At 39.4% G+C, this 21,805-nt stretch overlaps 1 protein-coding gene across 1 annotated transcript in view; it reads right to left on the bottom strand.

Annotated features, from left to right (window-relative positions):
* The window catches only part of THSD7B (thrombospondin type 1 domain containing 7B), a 1,126,819-nt gene that overhangs the window by 469,781 nt on the left and 635,233 nt on the right, over positions 1–21,805 (bottom strand). Inside the window, exon 8 of the mRNA XM_067742059.1 lies at positions 11,505–11,702. Coding sequence (XP_067598160.1) covers positions 11,505–11,702 — 198 coding nt within the window. The remainder of the gene's footprint in view (positions 1–11,504; positions 11,703–21,805) is intronic.

The following is a 21,805-nucleotide window of genomic DNA, read 5'->3' on the forward strand; positions in this document are numbered from 1 at the left end:
TTCAATATAATGTAGTAAAGACACTGATAACTGAATAACAAAGTGTTAACGAGAACACAGAAGACAGTCACCCCATCAAGTAGGATGATTTCTGCAACAGCTGATACAAACTCTGATAGAAACTGGCTTTATAAAAAGGAAATCTATTGACTAACATTACAGCCAGGGCTCAGACTGTTGATTCAGCAGCTCAGCAATGTCTTCCAGGACTCAGAGTATCTTTACATCTCTACCCTACTGTACGCAGCAGTGCCTTCATCCTGAAGCCAGACCATACAATGGATCGTGGCAGCAAGTGAAATACCTTGCCTTAGCTGTGTCCCTCTTCTCACATCTCATTGGTCCAAACAGATTTAAATTGACACATTTCTGAACCAATCATCTATAAAGGAAATGGAATTATCATAATTGACTGTGACAAGAATCTGAGGTAGATGGTAACTATAATGTTCACTTGAGGTTCTAGACCAGCTTAAAGAGGTAGAGTGGGAGTGGAGAGATGGTTTCCTGTAAGACATCAATTGAAGTTGTTAAAGGATGAGTAAGAATTAGCCAAAGGAAGAAGAAGCGGATGAGCATCTCAGACAGGGAAATAACATGATCATGACTGTGGAGGCAAATTACCATAGAGGTAACAGATAGAGGCAGCACTTACGGTGAGCTATGGATTTCCTAGATGCTTGTTGTTGACTGAAATCTACCAATGGAATAAGAGAAGTATCATGGTCTTAAGATATTCCTAAATTAACTTTCAAACTATTTTTTCTTTAGTTTATGTTTCTTTGATACAAAATGTATGATTTCTCTAAACATTTTTTTATTTCTACTTCTTAGATATCTCTCCACGGAAAATTATGTCATTCTTTGGGCATAGCATACAACTCACTAAGTGCATACAACTCACTAAGTATGGAATGAACAACACAGCACAAAGGGTTATACACTATGAATTCTTAATTTTGAATCATCAATCAGTTAAAGTATATGTATAAATTATTTTAATTTAGAAATACAAAACTTTTTTAAGTAAAATGTTCTTCTAATTGGTTTTGTGTGGGGTGGATTAGCCTATCCAGGAAAGTTTTGCTTCATTATATTTTCCTGAAAACACTCAAATGGGTACAGACAGCACAGGTTATCCTCTGATTGCATTTACTAATTGAGTCATATTGGCTATGTTATCAGTGGAAATTATTCCATCATACTAGAAGTGTGTTTTAATCCAAGTTCTTTACTTTTCCTATGTCTACATAGAGGAGAAAGTAGAGAGATGGTATGTCAGGAGTAACCAGTCAAAGGCCATTTGAAACATCCATATACCACTTTAAAATGCATTTCAGAATGAGAAAGCAAAATTATATCCCTGTGACTAATGTTATAACTAATCCCTGTTAGTAATACTAGTGGAATGCACAGTGGAAGAGGGAAACTCAGAGCATGTCCAGAAAGTTGAAAGTAATGGGAAGGGTGACAATCTCACATTAATTCCCACTGAAAGGTCGGAATGACCTTTTAATCATGTGAATTACATTTTGAAGTATCAGTACAATTTAAGATTTATTTTGCTTTTTGACACAAGGAATGGGAACAGAAAGTAGACTGCCTAGTGAGAATTTCAGAAGAGACAGAAAAAGGAGACAGTCTTTCTATGAGAGACTTAGGCACACTCAGGAAGCAATTTACTCTAAGCTATTTCTAAGTATTATAAATCTGGAGAAATCAGACTGTATTTAGTCTGATTGTAGAATACTGCTGGGTAGTGATGTGAACACAGTCATTTCTTTAGGCATCTCAGCAAAAGAGAAAAGAGACAAAAGCTCTCTTGCCATGTCTAGGTAGGTAACAGAGTGGAAAGAGGATATAATTTAAAATACAATACCTGTTTATCGACATACAACATACAGTAGACATATTTAAAACTACACTGCAGCTCCTCTCTCTTTAGCATTTAAATTGATTCACCAGCTTACATCTACTACCCACCTTCCCGTCAAACATGGATGGGAAAAGTCTGATTAGAATGAGTCTATTTTTCTCTTTTGGATCCCCTCATTGTCACACATTATTTAAGTTTCACCATTAATTTCACTGCAAGACATCTAAATGAAAGGGAATGACGAACTTGGCTACAGGAACTCTCAAACTTACTCTCCTTTACAGTCTGATTCCTGTAGTGTGAATAGCAGCCTGATCTTATTGGCACTTTCAACTGCAATGTCAGGTTCATTTCAAAATTTAATACAACGTATTTGTCATCACCACACTTCCTTCGGTAAGGACACTGACACCAAACTGCTATCAGTTGGTGGTCGGAGAAAGATAGCTTGCTGAAAATGAAAATTCTCTCCTCTAAGCCTAAATAACTCATCTCACATATTATTTGTCTTCTGTTTCTGCAAGAGTACACTATTGCTTTCCACTATTTGATCTTCTAGTAATCCATCTAGGTAACAATAAAGAAATAAAAGAATATTTACTCACTGCTTCCTTCTGGAAAGACAGTAATCTATGTCATGGATTTCAAGAATAATTTCCCCAGCAGGAAAGAAGAAACGACAGATTAGAATCAATACCACTGCTGATTATGATGAAGTGTAAGATATGCCTTTCACTGTTCTAGCCTACCTCCGTTATGTAGTAATGTGATGAGGCTGCCCACAGGCCCCTTTCTGCCTGGAACAGTGTTTCGCAAATTATGGTCCCCGGACCAGCATCGTCAGCATCCCTTGGGAACTTGTTAGAAGTATCAGTTCTTGAGCCCCATCTCAGATGTACTGAGTCAGAAACTCTAGAGTGCCGGGTGGGTGGCAGACTTTTGTGCTTTTATAACCTCTCTGAGTGATTCTGACACACACCAGCATTTTAGAACCACTGATCTAGAAGAGAGGAGATAAAGCCACATGTCCCCCAACACAAATAAGTCTGTTAACATCCGAAAAAGTCTGATTGTCTCGCTGTTATTCAGAAACATTCCAATACCCTCTCGAATCACTACAAAATGAAAATATGAATAACCTAGTCCTCCCCTGAGAGTCATAAAATGACTCGACTGTTGGAAAACAAGACTCAGGAGGATGGTATAAGTTACTAGCATTGCCTAACTGGGAAAGAAATAGGATTCAACAGTGTTTTTCTGTTTTGTTTTGTTTTTTGTTTCTTTATGTTTTCAAAGGGAAGAAAGAAGCAGTATATTGAAGCCCTTCAGATATTACCCAACAATTGATAAACAGTCAGAGTTTCTCAAAATATTGAATGAAATCTCACGAGAGACTATATCATTTCTTCCTTGTAAGGTGAGTTTTAAATGTCATCATCACTATGGTATGATCTGAATTGAACCCTGTATCTCCTACAATAGTGGATCCACTAAGTATCTTTCCAAGCATCCTTGTCTTAGTTTGAGATGTACCATAACCAAACTCTGTGATAAAGATTTATCGGCACGTATTTATTGTATTTATTGGGGAATAATGCCAGGGAACCAGTGCAAGAGTAGGGGAGTGAGACAGGAAAGGGAAGGAGGCTGATAAAGTGTGTATAATTTAAAAAATCAGACCATCAGTAAGTGGTGTTTCATCTCACTGGGAGCTCTATGACACAGCATAGAATATATACCTCAAGGCTATTCCATCTGAGGGGCAAGGGAGTTGGTATTTATACATCAACTCTCAATCACTGCTTGAAACTTGCTCCCTGGCATTGTTAACTCCCTGGCACTTCTAACTGCATATATGGACAAAGAAGGCTCCAGTGACTGAAGAAATTCCTTAGGCAAAGAGATGCAGGTGGTGTCAGTTGAATTTCTGGCTGGCATGCACAGATATGGTAAATTGCCAATAGGGTCTGGGCAGGACACAGTAGTACTTGCTAAGTCTGAGTACTCTAAAAAGCCATTTCTCTGAATTTACACTGCTAATATAAAACGCATGTCCATGTTCATTCTCCTCTCTTTTGAATTCCTCTGAACACCTGGCAGCATAGGGCAAAGATTCCCAAACCTTAGGCAAAGGTTAAGTGTTTTGTTGTGGGGTTTTTTTAACTAAAAATAGAAACAAAAAATTAAGAGATTAAGAAGAAAATGATAGTTACTTTTTTAAAAATAAAATCCCAATTACTATTATCGTTTCCAAAATGCACATCTTAATAAATTGTATACTTATTTGAACGAAGCTGCCATTGTTCAAAACTTTTAGAAGACCCATATTTGAAATTTAATTTAGAGGCACTGTATTCTCTATCATGGCTCTCATTGTGTGGTGTCTCTTAAATAGGTTGATTTATTGCAGGAATATACTTGAATGGCAAATACATCAAATACCTGATGAATATCCCTTGTTCTTCCTAAAATGCAAGAAAATAAATACTGTGCTGAAACAGTAGTTAGAAAGTCTTGTTAAAAAAAGAAAAATATATACAGAGAAGTAAAGCAGTACTCATTGACCAACATGAGATACAACATGATCAAAAGGTTTAAAAAATAATGAGTTGAAAACACAACAGGGGTTCTATTTATTGTTCTGGTGAGTCACAAAATATTCCGTTCAACAATTTCCCATATGAATGGAGTCTGACCTTATTCTCACAGGTCAGCCCAAGAACATTTCTTGAGATTTAAAGATAAAAATAAACAAAACAAAACTTCCAACTCCAATCACAGACTTAAAAACATGTTTAAACATTTTAATCCAACTCAGGTAAACGATTATTCTAGCATGCTTTCCACCAATTAAATTCATCCCAGAAAAGGCATTTATGGTTGTTAAGGATTGCAAACAAATGTCATTTTAGCTAAGATTAAAGATCACATTTTTGGATTGTTCAAGGTTAATGATACAAGGCAAGAACTCAAAAAAAAAAAAATGCCTCTAAAAGGAAAAGCCAAGTCCCCCTTAATGATGGAAAATCATTCCTCATGCTTTCTGTGCAAATATATATCCCACTTAAGGAAAATATTTGCATGGAGAAGGTCAGTGGAACTGTGAAAATAATAAACCTTGCATGCAAGGGAGTGGTGAAGAGGTACCAGAGAACTCTTAACTCCTTGTACCTGTCAGCGTGTGAACCTTGTTCTTCCTGATGTATTACACTCTTCTCCAGCAGGGGTATTAGCTTTCTACAAGTGCAGAATGTACACTGCATTATCTCTGAATAAAGATGCTTGATGAAATATACAGACGCTTTTTAAAGACAGCTTATTTGGTAACTTATGGAGCAAAATATGTGGCGAGTACTCAGGGTCCGACCACACCAGTGGGCAGTCTGGTGTTTATCCAATGACTCTGTGGTGTCTACCCACTTTGCATCCTGGATACATGAACAGTGATAAATAGTGGTCACCTGCCAGCCACTGGGAATGCTGTCCACTGCCCTGGCATTATGGGGATCTTCCCAACCTGCTCTGGGAAGATGTCACCTGATGCTAAACCTTAATCTATTGCCAGTGAAACCTAGCAACAATAAACCAGTTACATGTCAGAGAAACAAAGTTGAAAACAGTGAATTAACTTGAAAATCTAAGGGAAAAATATGTCAGCATGCAGTTTGGATCACACTCCATTTACTTTCAAATGCCCGCCTTTTTATTGAAGTATAATTGATTTAATATGTTGTGTTAGTTTCCAGTGTAAAGCAAAGTGATTCAGTTACACATATATGTGTATGTATGTAACTGAATGTGCTATACAGTAGGACCTTGTTGTTTATCTATTTTACATATAGTAGTGTTATCTGTTAATCCCAAACTCCTAATTTATCCTTCCCTCCCTCCCCGCCTCTCTCCCCTTTCCCATTTAGTAACCATAAATTTGTTTTCTCTGTCTGTGAGTCTATTTCTATTTCATTAGTAAGTTCTTTTGTATCATTTTTTTTTAGATTTCACATATAAGTTATATCATATGATATTTGTCTTTCTTTGTTTGACTTCTTCACTTAGTATGACAATCTCTAGGATTGGAAGAATCAATACTGCTAAAATGACCATACCACTAAAGATTCAATGCAATCTCTATCAAATTACCAATGGCAGTTTTTGCAGAACTAGAACAAAAAATTTTTAAACTTCTGTAGAGCTGGAGAGGGTGTAGAGAAGAGGGAACCCTCTTGCACTGTTGGTGGGAATGTAAATTGATACAGACACTAAGGAGAACAGTATGGAGGTTCCTTAAAAAACTAAAAATAGAACTACCATACAACCCAGCAATCCCACTGCTGGGCATATACCCTGAGAAAACCATAATTCAAAAAGAGTCATGTACCACAATGTTCATTGCAACTCTATTTACAATAGCCAGGACATAGAAGCAACCTAAGTGTCCATCAACAGATGAATGGATAAAGAAGATGTGGCACATATATACAATGGAATATTACTCAGCCATAAAAAGAAACGAAATTGAGTTATTTGTAGTGTGGTGGGTGGACCTAGAGTCTGTCATACAGAGTGAAGTAAGTCAGAAAGAGAAAAACAAATACCGTATGCTAACACATATATATGGAATCAAAAAAAATGATTATGAAGAACCTAGGGGCAGGACAGGAATAAAGATGCAGATGTACAGAATGGACTTGAGGACACAAGGAGGGGGAAGGGTAAGCTGGGACAAAATGAGAGAGTGGCATGGACATATATACACTACCAAATGTAAAATAGATAGCTAGTGGGAAGCAGCCGCATAGCACAGGGAGATCAGCTCCGTGCTTTATGACCACCTAGAGGGGTGGGATAGAAAGGGTGGGAGGGAAGGAGATGCAAGAGGGAGGCGATATGGGCATATATGTATATGTATAGCTGATTCACTTTGTTATAAAGCAGAAACTAACATACCATTGTAAAGCAATTATACTCCAATAAAGCTGTTTTAAAAAAATTAAAAAATAAAGTTTTTTTCCTCAAAAAAAAAAAATTTCTATAGAAACTCAAATGCCCCCTTTGAAATGTAGAAAACCTACTTGTCAATGAGACAAGAAAAACCTATATGTACTCTATACTTAGTAGACTTCTTTTGACCCATACTAATGATTAGATGTGCAGAGGAGAGAAATCAAAGCTAATTCACCAATCAAAGTACTGGAAATCAGATTCCAAACCAGAATACTCATTCATGTAATCTATAATACAATTTTCTTAATGAAAATAAATATTACTAACAGAATATTTGCTACAATCACAGGCTGGGTGAGAAATAGCAACTTTAGTGAGACTGATTGAAGAGTATCACTAATAAATCAAATAGAGAATGGGTCAAAGTACTATATATCAACAGAGATAGCTGTAGAAATTCATAGATGACTACTTGAATTTTAAGTAGTCTGAAGTAGATCACATTCTTAAACTAACCCACAAGATTTACGGATATCAAAACTGCTATTTCCAGTTACTTACTAGCTTCAATGTGGCATAGATTGTGTAATTTTTAAGTTCCCAAGCTAGTGGTATAAAGGAGCTTCTGAGGAACAGAAACATGTCTTTCCAGTGGCAGGAGTTATGCTCCACAAGACACTGTCAAGAGTCCTACAGAATCTTGGGACTTCCCCGGTGGTCCAGTGGTAAAAGAATCCACCTTGCAATTCAGGGGACGCAGGCTTGATACCCGGTCAGGGAACCAAGATCCTACATGCCATGGGGCAACTAAGCCCGCATGCCACAGCTACTGAGCTTGCGCACCTCAACTAGAGAGCCCACATGCTGCAAACTACAGATCCCACATGCTCTGGAGCCCACGTGCCACAACTACAGAGCCCATGCGCCTTGGAGCCCACATGCTACAACTAGAGAGAGAAAACCCACACGCCACAACTAGAGAGAAGCCCATGAACCCCAATGAAAGATCCCGCATGCTGCAACTAAGACCTGACGCAGGCAAAAAAATAAAGAAAATAAGTTTTTTTTTTTTTTTTAAGAGTCATACAGAATCTTGATCACGGCTGTGTGAGAATCTCTTGGCTCCGCTATCTGAATGGGTTGTGGACATTTTGCAAGGATACTGAATGTTCCTTTTGGCATAAGGGATACCTGGAGTGAGTCAATATGGACAAGCCTTTAAATAAAGGACATAGCAAGTAACCTTGGAAATTATAGCAAGCCTCAAGTCCAATTAGATCTAATATGAGTTTGTTTGATTTTTTTAATCAAAAAACATTTATTTCTTTTGGTCTCATCCATTTACGGATGAATAAACTCTGAAATAAAAGGCCTATGAAACAATTAATAAACTCAGAGTGATGAAAAGGAAAGTATCAAAAGTTACAAGAAAAAATCACAGGAGATTCATTAAATAGATCTCAGTCCTTTTTTTCTCACCAAGCATTTAAATGTGTCAACAATTCTGTCAATTCCTATCACTAAGGAAATGCTATGATGATATGTAGAGGGTCAAACGGGAGCATTTCTCTGGCAAACTTTGATCATCAATCATCCACAACCTCATTGAAGCTGAACTTCAAAAAGTGCAACCAGATCATATTTTCAATTTTTCACTGGACAAAAGACTGCTTCAGTCATCAGGAGGCCAGTATGTTCTTGTAACCACAGCTGTGGCTGTTATCCCACAAAACCCAGAAAGATTTCATGAAACCGATCTGAACCAGTAGTAATTCCTACTTATGCCATAAAAATTGAGAGGGTAGGTCAATGCTGAAAATTAGTTATTTCACATGAATAGCAATAAAACTGTAGAATTTCTGTAAAATGGTAGAGTTGACAGCTCTGTAAAGAAGTGTTCTACGTTCAGTCACAATGTGTGCGTATGTTGGGGGGGCGGTTATTTCCCCACCCTACACTAAGAGAATTCTCCAATACCAGCTGGTTATCCTACTGTTCAACTCAATTCTGACACTATCTATCTGGAGGTAGCATCCTATTCCACAGGAAAAGGGCTCAGTCCCATAAGGCCGCCCTCCGCTTAAGACACCGATCTCAAGCCCCGGCTACCTGTGCTTCTGACCAACTGGCTACAAATTGGGGGTTCCAATGACCTCCTCCAACTCAGGATGCCAGTCACAAGTCCAAGTTGTTCCCTGTAGTTCTGACCAACTGGCTATAAATCAGACGTTCCCATGACCCCCTTCTTGAGTTTCATTAATTGGCTAGAGAGGCTCACAGAACTCAGGAAATCCACTTTGCTTACTAGATAACCAGTTTATTATAAGAGGATAAAACTTGGGAACAATCCGATGGAAGACATGCACAGGGCAAGGTATGGGAAAGGGCAAGGAGCCTCCCTGCGCTGCTCTTCCCAAATCTCCATGCATTCACCAACCCGGAAGCTCTCTGAACAACGTCCTTTGGGTTTTTATGGAGGCTTCATTACGTAGGCATGATTGATTAACTCACTAGCCATTAGTGGTTGATTCGGCCTCTTGTCCCTCCCCCTCCCCCCCCCCCCATATCAGGGGGTAGAGTTGAAAGTTCCAACCCTCTATTCACAGTTGGTTCCTGTGCAACCAGCCCCACCTTTAGGTACTTTCCAAAAGCCATCTCATTCATATAAACCCAGTTGTGGTAGAAAGGGGCTTGATGTGAATAACAAGACACCAATTTCACCTTCATGGAAGTCATTTCAGGAACGGAGGGCCGGAGACCAAACATTATAACAAAACCTACTCCCACTGTTCTTACTCCTCAGGAAATTCCCGTGGTTTTAGAAGCTGTGTGCCAGAACACGGACCAAATATATATTTCTAGCTATAAATCAGAATCTCACACTCTGCAGTACTGTAGAAGGGACAGTACACATCGTGAAAGAAGTTCCTGGCCCTGTGGCCGTAGTATGACAGCCTTGTAAAGTCTCCAGTTCCTGCTATGGGATGACAAATCCTTACAGTCATTTGTCATTGGGTCTCAACCCAACAAATGATTATGTTTCCACAGCTGGAGGTTGGGGAGACGAACTAGTATGGTTATTCTAATCCTCATTATTATTTTCATTTATTTCATTTTTTAAAAGAATGCTCTTTGCACAAATCCCCCAGGACAGAGAACAGTAATAAATGTGCATTACAACTAAGTAAGCTCATAGCTTATTTTGAATGGTTATGTGCCAGACACTTCACTAATCACTTTTATGTAAGTAATTTAATTCTCACAAGCTGAGAGTGAGAGGGAGGTTTTATTATCCCCGCTTTACAGCTGAAGGAAAGGATGCCTCCACAGCTAAATAATTTTCCTGATATTATCTAGCAGAAGAGTAGCAGAGTGGAAATTCCAACCTGTCTGCCACTACAGCCCAGGTTTTAAACATCTATACTACTTTTCTTGAATTCAAAAAGTGATCTTATGGGCTGCTGGTAATAAATTTCACACGTCACCGCAATTCAAAAATTATTCAGTAATATTAGAAGCCTCTGTGTTAACTATTTTAGTCAAAAAGGACTGTAGCTAATATAATCTGGTGTGGCCCTACTTAATTAAACAACTACCTGGCTTCATGAGGTAATCAATTACATAAAATGTATATTTGTATGTATATTTGTCTAAGTAAGGTAATGATTAAAAAAACTGAAGGAACAATGGATGGAGGGAGAGAGGGAGGGATAAAAAGAAGAGGGAAGAAGGAAAGAAAGAAGGAAGTGATGGGGGGTGGGGAAGGAGAGAGACGGGGTGGGGAGAGAGAGAGAGAGAAGGGGAGAGAGGAAGGAAGGGAACAGGAAATCCGTTGCTGAATGTCAACCCTGTGTGGATGCTAATATCCGTTCTGAATCCACTTGGAAATTTCCTTCTGTTCTATAGATTTCTTTACTCCATAAGTCAAAACATTTCACTCCACACGCCAAGAGCATTATAAATTCTGACTTCTCATGGCAGAACTGATTAATAGACATACCCGATACTCTTCCAAAAGACCGAATTTTTTTAACTCTACTTAAATGTCACTCTTCTCATCTCCATGTGACTTACATATTTTCTAAATCACCCTTCGTTTCACACAACCATCACACCAGAAGCTTGGTGATGAAGGAAAGACACCACTGTTAATAGTTTTGTAAATCTTGACAACTTATACTTTAAAATGGTTCTTTAGAAATGTAAGCATTATGTCTAGAACTGGTTCTAATCTAATGTTATATAATTGAAAAGATACAGCTTAGTACTTTTTTTTTTTTCTTTTTAACTCGGAGGGAGCTGCAGCCCTGGAATCTTAACCAGCCAGTATTTGTTAATAATATATAAAAGCATATTACATATCAACATCAATAAAGGCAAATCAAACTTGTTTTGTACTTATAAGTTGAAGACTCTCCAGCCAATTTCTGTATTCTGTTTGTCTTAATGAATTAAAAACTCCAGAGAGTGCTCTGGGTTCACTGTATTACATTTAGGTATAATCAGACAGTGTTCTTTTGTCATGGAGTACTTGGCCCTGTATTAAGTCAAAGCAGCTTACTCTGCAGCAATAGGTCACTTGACTTAAACGTGAGTATTCAAGAATAGGAAAGACTGTGTTTCTCTCCCTGGGGAAGATGGCCTGAGAGTGGTGACACAATCCTCGTGTTTCTTTGAGTCATACCTTGCTCATTCTGGCAGACAGCCTTCAGGATGCGATGTCCGGGGCCACACTTGCCGTGATCAGGGATACAGATCCCTTCAGATGTCAGCCACTGATAACACACCGGATCCTCACAAGGGACAGATTCCACCAAGTGAGGGCAGTGCCCTGCAGGCCCTGTGGACTCCATGAGGACGTGGCGCTGTCTCATTCTAAATCCTAAAATGAGAAAGAATAAAAGGTTCATGGGATTCCACCCTGATCCAGCAAAGGAAAAGCAGCAGCAGCTAGGAAACTGATGGAACTTTTATTTGTGTACCTACAGCTAACTCTAAAGCATGTATTATTTTTATGTGTTTTATGTTATGGGAAATGGGGAGATGAGAAGAGGAAAGGAAAGACAAAAGGGAAAAGAACTGGAACAGAAAATCTGTCTTCTAAGAGTTTACAGCTTAGGAGTTAGAGTGGCCAGGCATAATCAAATGGAGTAATAAACAGCATATGTCCAATGGTATCAGTAAACCAGAACAAATAAATGAAGACTCACGGAAACAGCCTAAACATAGATAAATCCCCATTTTCTTTTTGTTGTTGTTTTTGACATTCTTGTTACTCTGTATTAAGCTGAAATACATCTATGCTTTGACATATCCCAGGTCACTGTTTCAGGCCCTGAGATCTCCCTGTATCACTCTCCTGAGATTTCCAGGTCAGCCTGCCCTGTGAAGACAGGACATCTTTGGGCTAGACATGGGTCCCTAGACAATTACTCAGTTTTTAAAAATGTACTGTGGGACTAGGCCCAAAGTTATACCATAATAAGGACGTGAATGGGTCTTACATGCTACAAGCCTACAGAGTCACAAACTCAATGTCAAGCAGGAGTCAAGCAGGTACAAACTGAGGGATGGGATATGGGTCAACCACAAGACTGTAGGGAGTGGTGGGGTCTGTGGTAAAACGGAAGATGTGTGCTTGCTTTAAAGTGTTTGACTATTATTCAGTTTCCATTGACTGTTACCACAAGGAAATGTGAACCCTATGTTGTCAAATCTTCCAATTTTGACTAAGAAGCCAGAAATGCAAGTTATGCTTGTTTTTTATATGACATCTCTCTATTTTTAAATGATGGGAATTAATTTACATTTTAAAAAGCCATGTAAGCTTTAAAAAGCCACTGAGAACGAGATGCAACCCTTTTGTTTGTGAGTTTTCCACCTCTGGCCCTCAGGTCACTTCTAAAAACTAGGCCTACCTTCCATGGATCTCATATCTTACCGTCCATCCTTTTATTTATTTTTTAAAAGAAGATGTTGCGGGTAGGAGTTTATTAATTAATTAATTTATTTTTGCTGTGTTGCGTCTTTGTTTCTGTGCGAGGGCTTTCTCTAGTTGTGGCAAGCGGGGGCCGCTCTTCATCGCGGTGCGCGGGCCTCTCACTATGGCGGCCTCTCTTGTTGCGGAGCACAGGCTCCAGACGCGCAGGCTCAGTAATTGTGGCTCACGGGCTTAGTCGCTCCGCAGCATGTGGGATCCTCCCAGACCAGGGCCCGAACCCGTGTCCCCTGCATTAGCAGGCAGATTCTCAACCACTGTGTCACCAGGGAAGCCCCCGTCCATCCTTTAATTCTCCAAATTCAGTCAACGGATTTAATTCCTTTTTCTTTTTTTTAAATGAAACCAATCTTATTACATAATAGCATCTTAAGAAATGACCATTTATTCCTTGGGACAGGTAAAAATAAATAAATAAATAAGAGACTTTTAGGAAGATAGCATGAGAACACTGAATTCACAGCAGAAGCCTGTGGTACCCCACCACTCTTCCCACAAGAGGAGGGGAGAGAGATAAGTTTGGGAGCATGAGAGGTAACAAAGCCAGGTGTACCCCTCTCAGTTTGCCAGGCCCATGCCTATTTCCCCACAAATAGTAGTGAGACAAAAAGAATACAAGGCTGAAGGTGTAGTTGGCAAAAGACTGTCTCCTCTTAAGTAGCCAAGAAGGATGGAACAAATGGACACTTGGTTTTAGGCCACAAGATGGAGCCGAACTCCCTTAGAATATTGCAGGGCTGGGCAAGTATTTTAAATACAAAGTTGTAAGGGCTTTATCGTTTTTTTTTTTTTTTTTTTGGTTCAGGGTTAACCCATGAGCTCCTTTTAAAAGACAGACTCTTACGTTATGGATTGACCACCTGTGGGCAGGCATCATTTGGCCAGTCAGAGAACATATCCTCATGGCATTGAAAATATTAAGGTCAGAAGCGATTAAAACAATAGATGGCTTCTGCTGCGTTTCATACCTCCAAGTTTATGTCATTAATTAGTCAAAATAAAACCTGCAGGAAAATTCAGCTCCTTTCCTGGGCCGCCTTGAGAAGAGCGGCAGGAAACACACAGAGCTCTAAACCACACTCGACGGCCATCAAACTACAATGACCTCTGAGGCCTCATTGCCACACAGCATGGATGACCCCTGAGCCCTCATTGCCACACAACTTGGATGACCTCTATTCTTACATGTAACATGCTGCTTATTTATTGTCTCATGCTTGTGCTTGTTTAGTTTATATCTTTGAGCAAGACACAGCATGGGTCTCCATGATTTACAATGTGTGACAACCGGCCCAGAAACTTAGCAGTCTTTACGGAGGGATGCTGAGTGTCCTATTACCTAGAGCTTAACACCAGTGAGGGGCAGGTGCAGTTTTCCTCTATAAATCAAGTTGCATCTATCTCGCCATAAATCTGTAGATTACATCTCCTCAGTCAATAAATTCTTGCAGTCACTCATTTGTGCTGCCCTTGTCCTGACTCTAACTAGGATCACATCAAAGCACAAGCTCAGCATAAACAAAAACCTTGGATTCTCTTGTTAGCACTTAACTTGAATCACACACTGGTGTTCATGGCCGCAGTAGACATCAGGCTTCCTCTGGGTACCTCTGTTCTGAGAGATACACAACTGCCAAGTCCACAGTGGCTGGGCCCAGCCAACCATTTACCTTCATTCACTGAATTCCACACTAATCAGACAGTACCATTCAGTAAACAGTAGCTGCTGTATGGAGATCGCTATAATACACTGTGGGAAGCCACAGGAGGAACAGAAGACATAAATCTATTCTTCACAGAGCACACAGTCCAACAAGTGAAAAAGCACATATATTAACTAAGCATCCCCCCTATACCAAGACTGTGATAGCCACTTTACTTATATTACCCCAAATTAATAAACCCCCTACGCAATTTCATAAGTTACTACTCTCATTTTACATACGTGAAAACTAAGACTAGGTGATAACTGATTACTTCTCCTAAGGCACATAACTGATTCAATGGATACGTATGAGGGATAAATTAGGAGGTCGGTATTAACATATACACACTACTATATATAAAATAGATAACCAACAAGGACCTACTGTATAGCACAGGGAACTCTACTCAATATTTTGTAATACCGATAAGGGAACAGAATCTGAAGAATATACACACACACACACATACACATATATATGCATATATGTACATATCTATACATATATACATACATATATATATAACTGCATCTATACATATATACGTATAGCTGTGCTGTACACCTGAAACAAAGTATTGTAAATCAACTATACTTCAATTACAAAAATGGATACGTATGAAATTCAGCTGAGGTCTTCCTGAGTTGTTACCTCTTCACAAGGAAGAATTGAATTCAGCTCCTGTGTATGATGTGTTCTAGCCCCACTTAGAACAGTGGATCTGACAGGTACAATGGATCATTTCCTTAAAATAAAGCTGTGCGGATTACATATCAGAACTTTAGGTCCTGAGTAGCAAGAAGGAGTTCTAATAATCGCTTCCTGGCCACAGATTCAGTTCACCTTTAGTGAAACTATATTTGCACGGTTTTTCTCTGTGAACCCAAGGATTTAGTATATATTCTACTATTTTAGTGCATATGCTACTGAGGATAATTAAAAAAGAATGATTCGTGGGTTGGGGAAAGAAAAGGAAAGAAGTACCAGTGGCAGAAGAGAGGTCAATGTTTTTTAATTGAAGCCACAGAAAACTTAAAGGAGGCTCAGGAGGGTCAATCCAGGTCTAAGGACCTACATCTTCACATGCTAGTGGCTCAAAAGTGTCCACGTGAGCTTCTACAAAGCCACCAATGCCAACACTTGTCTCTACACTAACTCTGTTGGGACAGGCTTGAAGAAACATCCAGCAGGTTGACCAAGGTTAACAGAAGCTTATTCTCCTTACAGCATTCCAGTTGCCTCTCACCTCTGCAGCCTTGGACACTGATTAACAACTCTGAGTCAAAGAACCTGAGCAGGGCTTCCCTGGTGGCACAGTGGTTGAGAGTCCGCCTGCCGATGCAGGGGACATGGGTTCGTGCCCCGGTCCGGGAAGACCCCACATGCCGCGGAGCGGCTGGGCCCGTGAGCTATGGCCGCTGAGCCTGCACGTCCGGAGCCTGTGCTCCGCAACGGGAGAGGCCACAACAGTAATGAGAGGCCCGCGTACCGCAAAAAAAAAAACAACACACACACACATACAAAAAAACTGTCTTATATATGATCTGTGACAAAGCAAAATTATTTCATAGACTTCTCATTAATGGTGGATCTTTCTAGCAGGCATGGATGAAAATGTAAAATTTCCCCATTCTTGTTATATAAGATCTAAAACACGTCAGCATTTTCCTACTTTAGTGTGTCATCTAAATTGATTTCTTTCAGAGCATAAAAGACTATGTTCATAGATAGTCATGGCTTCTCAGTTTCACAATGTCTTTTCCTATGGGGATTTTTAGACCTTTAGGTGCTATAATGGGGGTAGGGGTAAGGGATACTATACTGAGGGAGGGTAGGATTCCCTGAAGTCCTAACACACAAGCAGTTACCTATTGTAACGCCATATCGGGAAGCCTCCATAAAATTTCTCTTAAGAACAACTTCTGTAGGCAAGGTTGCCTTTCTAGAATATATCTGAAAAGGGACAAGGATGTCATATAAATACATGTCTATGTATCAAAAAGAAGTTTTAGAAATGCACTATACCTATGGGTAGAGTTCGTCCATCAGCAAGTTTTTCAGGGTATTTATCTTTCATATATCTCTAATTATAACTCTCTGGGAAAGTATCAAAGATAAAGCAATGAATGATAAAACCTGATCCAATTTAAATTCCTCTGAAAGGTGTCCTAGCTTCACTTGACAAGTACCGACCTGCCGAACACCCATCCCCTTGTCTGCCTGTCACAGACCTGACGGAAGGAGCAAAGGCTGGGTACAACGGCGGATTTCCTAATGTACTTTGAATGCCTGACGGCCACAAACCTCAGATGATTCCTGATTGAAGGGTGTCTGCCTAAAAATAACAGCCACGTGGAAGATAATTTCTATAGTAACTAATTTCTTCTATTAGATAATAAAACATTTCATGCTTTCCCGTCCTCTTCTACTGTATTTTTAAAAATGTGAACAAAAGGGACCACACCAAAGCAATAACATGTGAGTGGGAAAAAGACGAGTGAGGAGAAAAAGTCATTACCTCCAACTTTACACATTTATTTCTTGCCATGGTGGTTTGCTTGTTTTTCCTCCTCAAAGCCTCCATCATCCATATAGAAAGAGGAGTATAAAGTATCCAGGAAAATAGGACTATCCTAGATTTCTGCTAGGAGGTTCACTGCATTTCTTTAGGGTAGGCAATTCAAATATGAAACTAAACAGTTCAGTTATATCCCAGAGTTGTGTGATGTTTAATGCATTAACCAGCGTACTCCAGCCTCCGTGGAATTCTCAACTACATTGAGTTTGTGACAGTCAGAGACTCTGGAAGAACCACGGTAGGACCATGGGACAGACCTAGATTGAGAGGATCCTGGAACTCATGCTCACGAGTCAATGGAAATAACAAGATGATTTAGCCTCATCATAACATGCTTGGACTCCTTGTAGGTACAGAATCATTTCCCTGGAGGGAGAACTCTATTTTTTATTCTTCCCAAGAGGGATGACAGGCAGGTGGTCCTGGCAGGTTTTAGTAAGACCTTACAAATAAAAGTTCTCTCTACTCTAGGGAGACATTTATAAAACTACAAACTCCCAGACCTGAATAACAATCACTGCAGCTTATACTCTCTCCCGTCTGTGATTACTTAGTTCCTAGGGCAGGTCACTTAGCCTCAGCAGTTCTCACCAATCCCAACATGCCCCTAAACTCTGCAGGTGCCTGGCAAAACTACCACCTTCAGATAAAGAAGTTCTACTGTCTCTACCCTTTCCTTCAAGCCCCAAAGGCTAAGCCTTTCTTTGAAAAATTTATTGTTGAAGGCAAAAAACACACATCCAGATACCTGGTGCTCTCCAGCTGTTCTTGGAATACCCTCCCCTTCTCATACAACTGCAATCTACTTTTGCTCTCTCTCCAAAGATGATGCACTGGAGCTAAGGTGAATCCCATGCCTCACGCCATATCTCCTACATCAGTCTCAGTGATTCGCTCTCATGGATAATGGTTCCCACTGGCCTCTGGGCAGAGGGCTTCTCTGCTAACCTCAGTGTTGGACTTGTGCCTTGATCCAACCTTCCTTAGACTTACGGAGGAAATCATTAAGGAAGCCAGTGTTAGAAGGAACAGTGGACGGAGAAGACAGGAACACAAGTTCTTAGTCCTGGCCTGGCCATTATTAAATCACTGTGGGATTTAGGATAATTTCTTTACTTCTCCACACTTTAGTTTTGACATTTTAGGAAGTGTTAGATCCTTGCTGAAACTAAATGCTGATACAAAGTTGGGCAGTATATTAGTCTCCTTGGGTGACCAAAACAAAGTACCACAAACTGAGTAACGTAAAATAACAGAAATCTGCCTCATAATTCTGGAGGCTAGAAGCCCCAGATCAAGGTGTCAGTAGAGCCATGCTCCCTCTGAATGCTCTAGGGAAGGACTGTTTTCATGCCTCTCTCCTAGCTTCTAGTAGTTATTGGCCTATAGAAGCCTCACTCTAATGTCTGCCTCTGTCTTCACATGGCCTTCTCCTTGTCTTCTGTGTCTTTGTATCTTCATAAGGCACTCTCCTCCATGTGTAGCTCTGTGTGCAGATTTTCCTCTTTGTATAGGGATATCAGGCATTAGAATAGGGCCTAGCCCAATCCAATACGACCTCGTCTCAACCTGATAACATTCGCAATAACCCTATTTCCAAATAAGGGCATATTCACCTGTCCAAGGGGTTGGTATTGAACACATCTTTTTGGAGGACACAATTTACCCCACAACAGGTGAAGTCTAATGAACGATGCACCAGGGTGCCTTTGTCAGAGTTGACTTACACGAGAGAGGGAGAGAAGCCAATGATGAAGTAATTTGGCATAAAAGCATCTTGGGAAAATGGGGTGAATGAAAGGGTCAGAATGTTGTGAGTTTCCCAGATGAGTTCCATGGACCTGTTCTGAGTTACGTGGAAGAGGAAGACAGAAATAAAAGTTGAAAGTGCAGTTTTTCACAAAGGGTTTTGTGAAAAGTTGGCTCAAGTGACCAAAACTGCAACACAGTTTTGAAAAAGGAGCATTTTCTGAATTGTTACAGAGACTCTATGGGCCAGAACAAAGCATTTAATAAACATCTATTACGTTTGACCCCTGCATTGCTTCTATCTTCTTGCAGGATCAGGACCTCGTATTTCCTTAAGGGAGTTGCTCCTGCCCCACTCTCAGCTTGTGAGGCTTGGATGGAGTTGTCCCTCCAGTGGTGGCCACATGCCTAGGACCTGGCTGGTTCAGCCCCACATCCCGCAATCAGAGCGTTTGGGACAGAGAGGAACACGTGACACAAAGCAGCCAGTGAGATTCAATTCCAGGACTCTTCCTGAAATTATTAAGGAAGACACTTCTTGCTACTTTATTTACCAGCGAAAATAAAAATTACCTTATATGTGTATGCGTGGTGAGAACTTTTAAGATTTAATCTCTTAGCAACTTTTAAGTATAAATACAGTATTGTTAACCATGCTATACATTGGATGCTGTACATCAGATCCTAAGAGCTTATTCATCTTGCAACTGGAAGTCTGTACACTTTGATCAACATCTCCCCATTTTTCCCACCACCTAGCCCCTGGCGACCACCATTCTACTGTCTATTACTATGAGTTTGGGTTTTTTAGAACCTACATAAAAGTGAGATTATACAGTATTTTTCTCTCTCTGTCTGACTTATTCCACTTCGTATAATGCCCTCAAGCTTCCTCAATATTGTCACAAATGGTAGGATTTCCTTCTATTTTTATGGCTGAAAAATATTCATATATATATATACATATATATACTTTCTATATATATGATATAAATATATATATGTGAGATATATACATATATAACATTTTCTTTATCCATTAATCTGTCTTTGGGCATTTTATCTGGTTCCATATGTTGACTATTGTGAGTAATGTGTCAATGAACACAAGGGTACAGAGAGAGAAAAATATTAAAAGTCCTTACCACAAAAAAAAGGTAACTCTGTGAGGTGATGGATATGTTAACTAAACTCACTGCAGTAATCATATATATATATATATGATTATATATCAAATCATCATATATATATCAAATCATCATGTTGTGTACCTTAAAATTACACAATGTTATATGTCAGTTATATCTCAAAAAAGATGATAAAAATTAATTAACCATAAAAATAAGATATCATCTTTTATAAGATGTTATGTTGATTTTATTACAATGCTCTAGAGAAAAAAAAACCTCCACATAAAATGTGCTTATTGATTTTGTGACACAATTAGATCTAGAAACCAAAACGTGTGAAAAGAATGGATCTAAGAATCAAGGAAACAAAATTTTTATCTTTATTCTCTAATTTGTGATCTGCAGACCATGTTGATGTTAACTGACCTCTGAAAGTTTCTATGAAATTGAGAGATTTTTACAGTCTGCCCCAGTAAAATCATAAATGGATTTTACAAATTGAGCTTAGATAATTAGGATGATATAGGGCTGTCTAATTTTTTGTTTTAACTCAAACATCAACTGCATAAAATAAGGTTCGAATGTAATACTGCCTCTTAAGCAATAAAAGACAATTATTTATATTTATATCTAATACTTGAATTTTTGTTAACAAATTCTAAGAAATAGATGTTTCAAATCAGAGTGCCTCAAATAGTTACAGAATGCTGTTGTTGCCTTGTTATCCATCTGTCAAGGACACCAATAATCACTAAAAGGCATGCATTAACCAAAACTAAATCTACCAACAAGAAGGATATACAATAAAAGTTTAGTGGTTGAAAAAAAGAAAAGAAAGAAAATGAATGCCTGGTCTTTGCTCCATGGAGAGGACATGCCTTAAACTGAAACTAATAAAGGGAAAAGTAGAAGCAAGAGATGGAGAAATAGATTATAAATGGAAGGAGAAAAGAATAGAAGATTGTAGAAACAGAAGATTATAAAGAAGAAGATAAAGAATGAAACTGTGCTCTGTTGGCCTCTTGATACTTTGGGATGCCACCCTACCTCCCCTTCTATTTTTAGCTAGATGAGCTAATAAGTTCCCTTATTTTGGCTTATACCAGTTGGAACTGGGCTTCTGTCACTTATAACCAAAAGTGTCCCAATGAATATAGGGCCCACTTGGCCTGGTGTGGGTTCTCCAGCTTTGAAAGCAAAAGAAGGCAACACTCAATGCAGTAACTTTGTGCCAGCAGGGACAGCCATGGCCACAGTGGCTGCGGGAGCCTAAGTCCAGCCTCAAATGATGTTCTAGACAGAGACCTTAAAACAGAGACACACACATCAAACATAAGAGGACTGGTGCTACTAACAGGTAAGTCACCCTGGGGAGCCTCACATACAACTACAAGAGACTTGCGTAGTCCAGTTATACACGTGTGGACCACAAGACAACAAATCGTGAGTGTTAGAATTAATGGGAAATTATTTGTACCTATAAGCTAAAGAGGCTTGGGGGGCATTCTGGTTACATGTCTAATACAGGAGTAGTGTGAGCTTTCCAATAGACCCCCATATTCTATTGAGATTCAGATTTCTATTGTTTGACAAAAGACTTAAATTTAGTCTTTCTGTCCTAGATGCAATACACATACTCCTCTTCTACCTTAGAACAAAAGAGACAGAATAAAGAGAAAAGCCAAGGGACGTGGGTGTGTGAACCTGGGCGTGCCCATGTGTGCCTGTGAGCCCTCTGGGGAGTGCTGAAATGTGAGTTTTCAAATGGAGGTAGAATTAAGCTGAGAGCATCAGTATCGTAGCACCAAGCACTTGGCCATGTGC

This window comes from Pseudorca crassidens, chromosome 6 (genome assembly GCF_039906515.1).
Source record: "Pseudorca crassidens isolate mPseCra1 chromosome 6, mPseCra1.hap1, whole genome shotgun sequence".
Lineage (NCBI taxonomy): Eukaryota > Metazoa > Chordata > Mammalia > Artiodactyla > Delphinidae > Pseudorca > Pseudorca crassidens.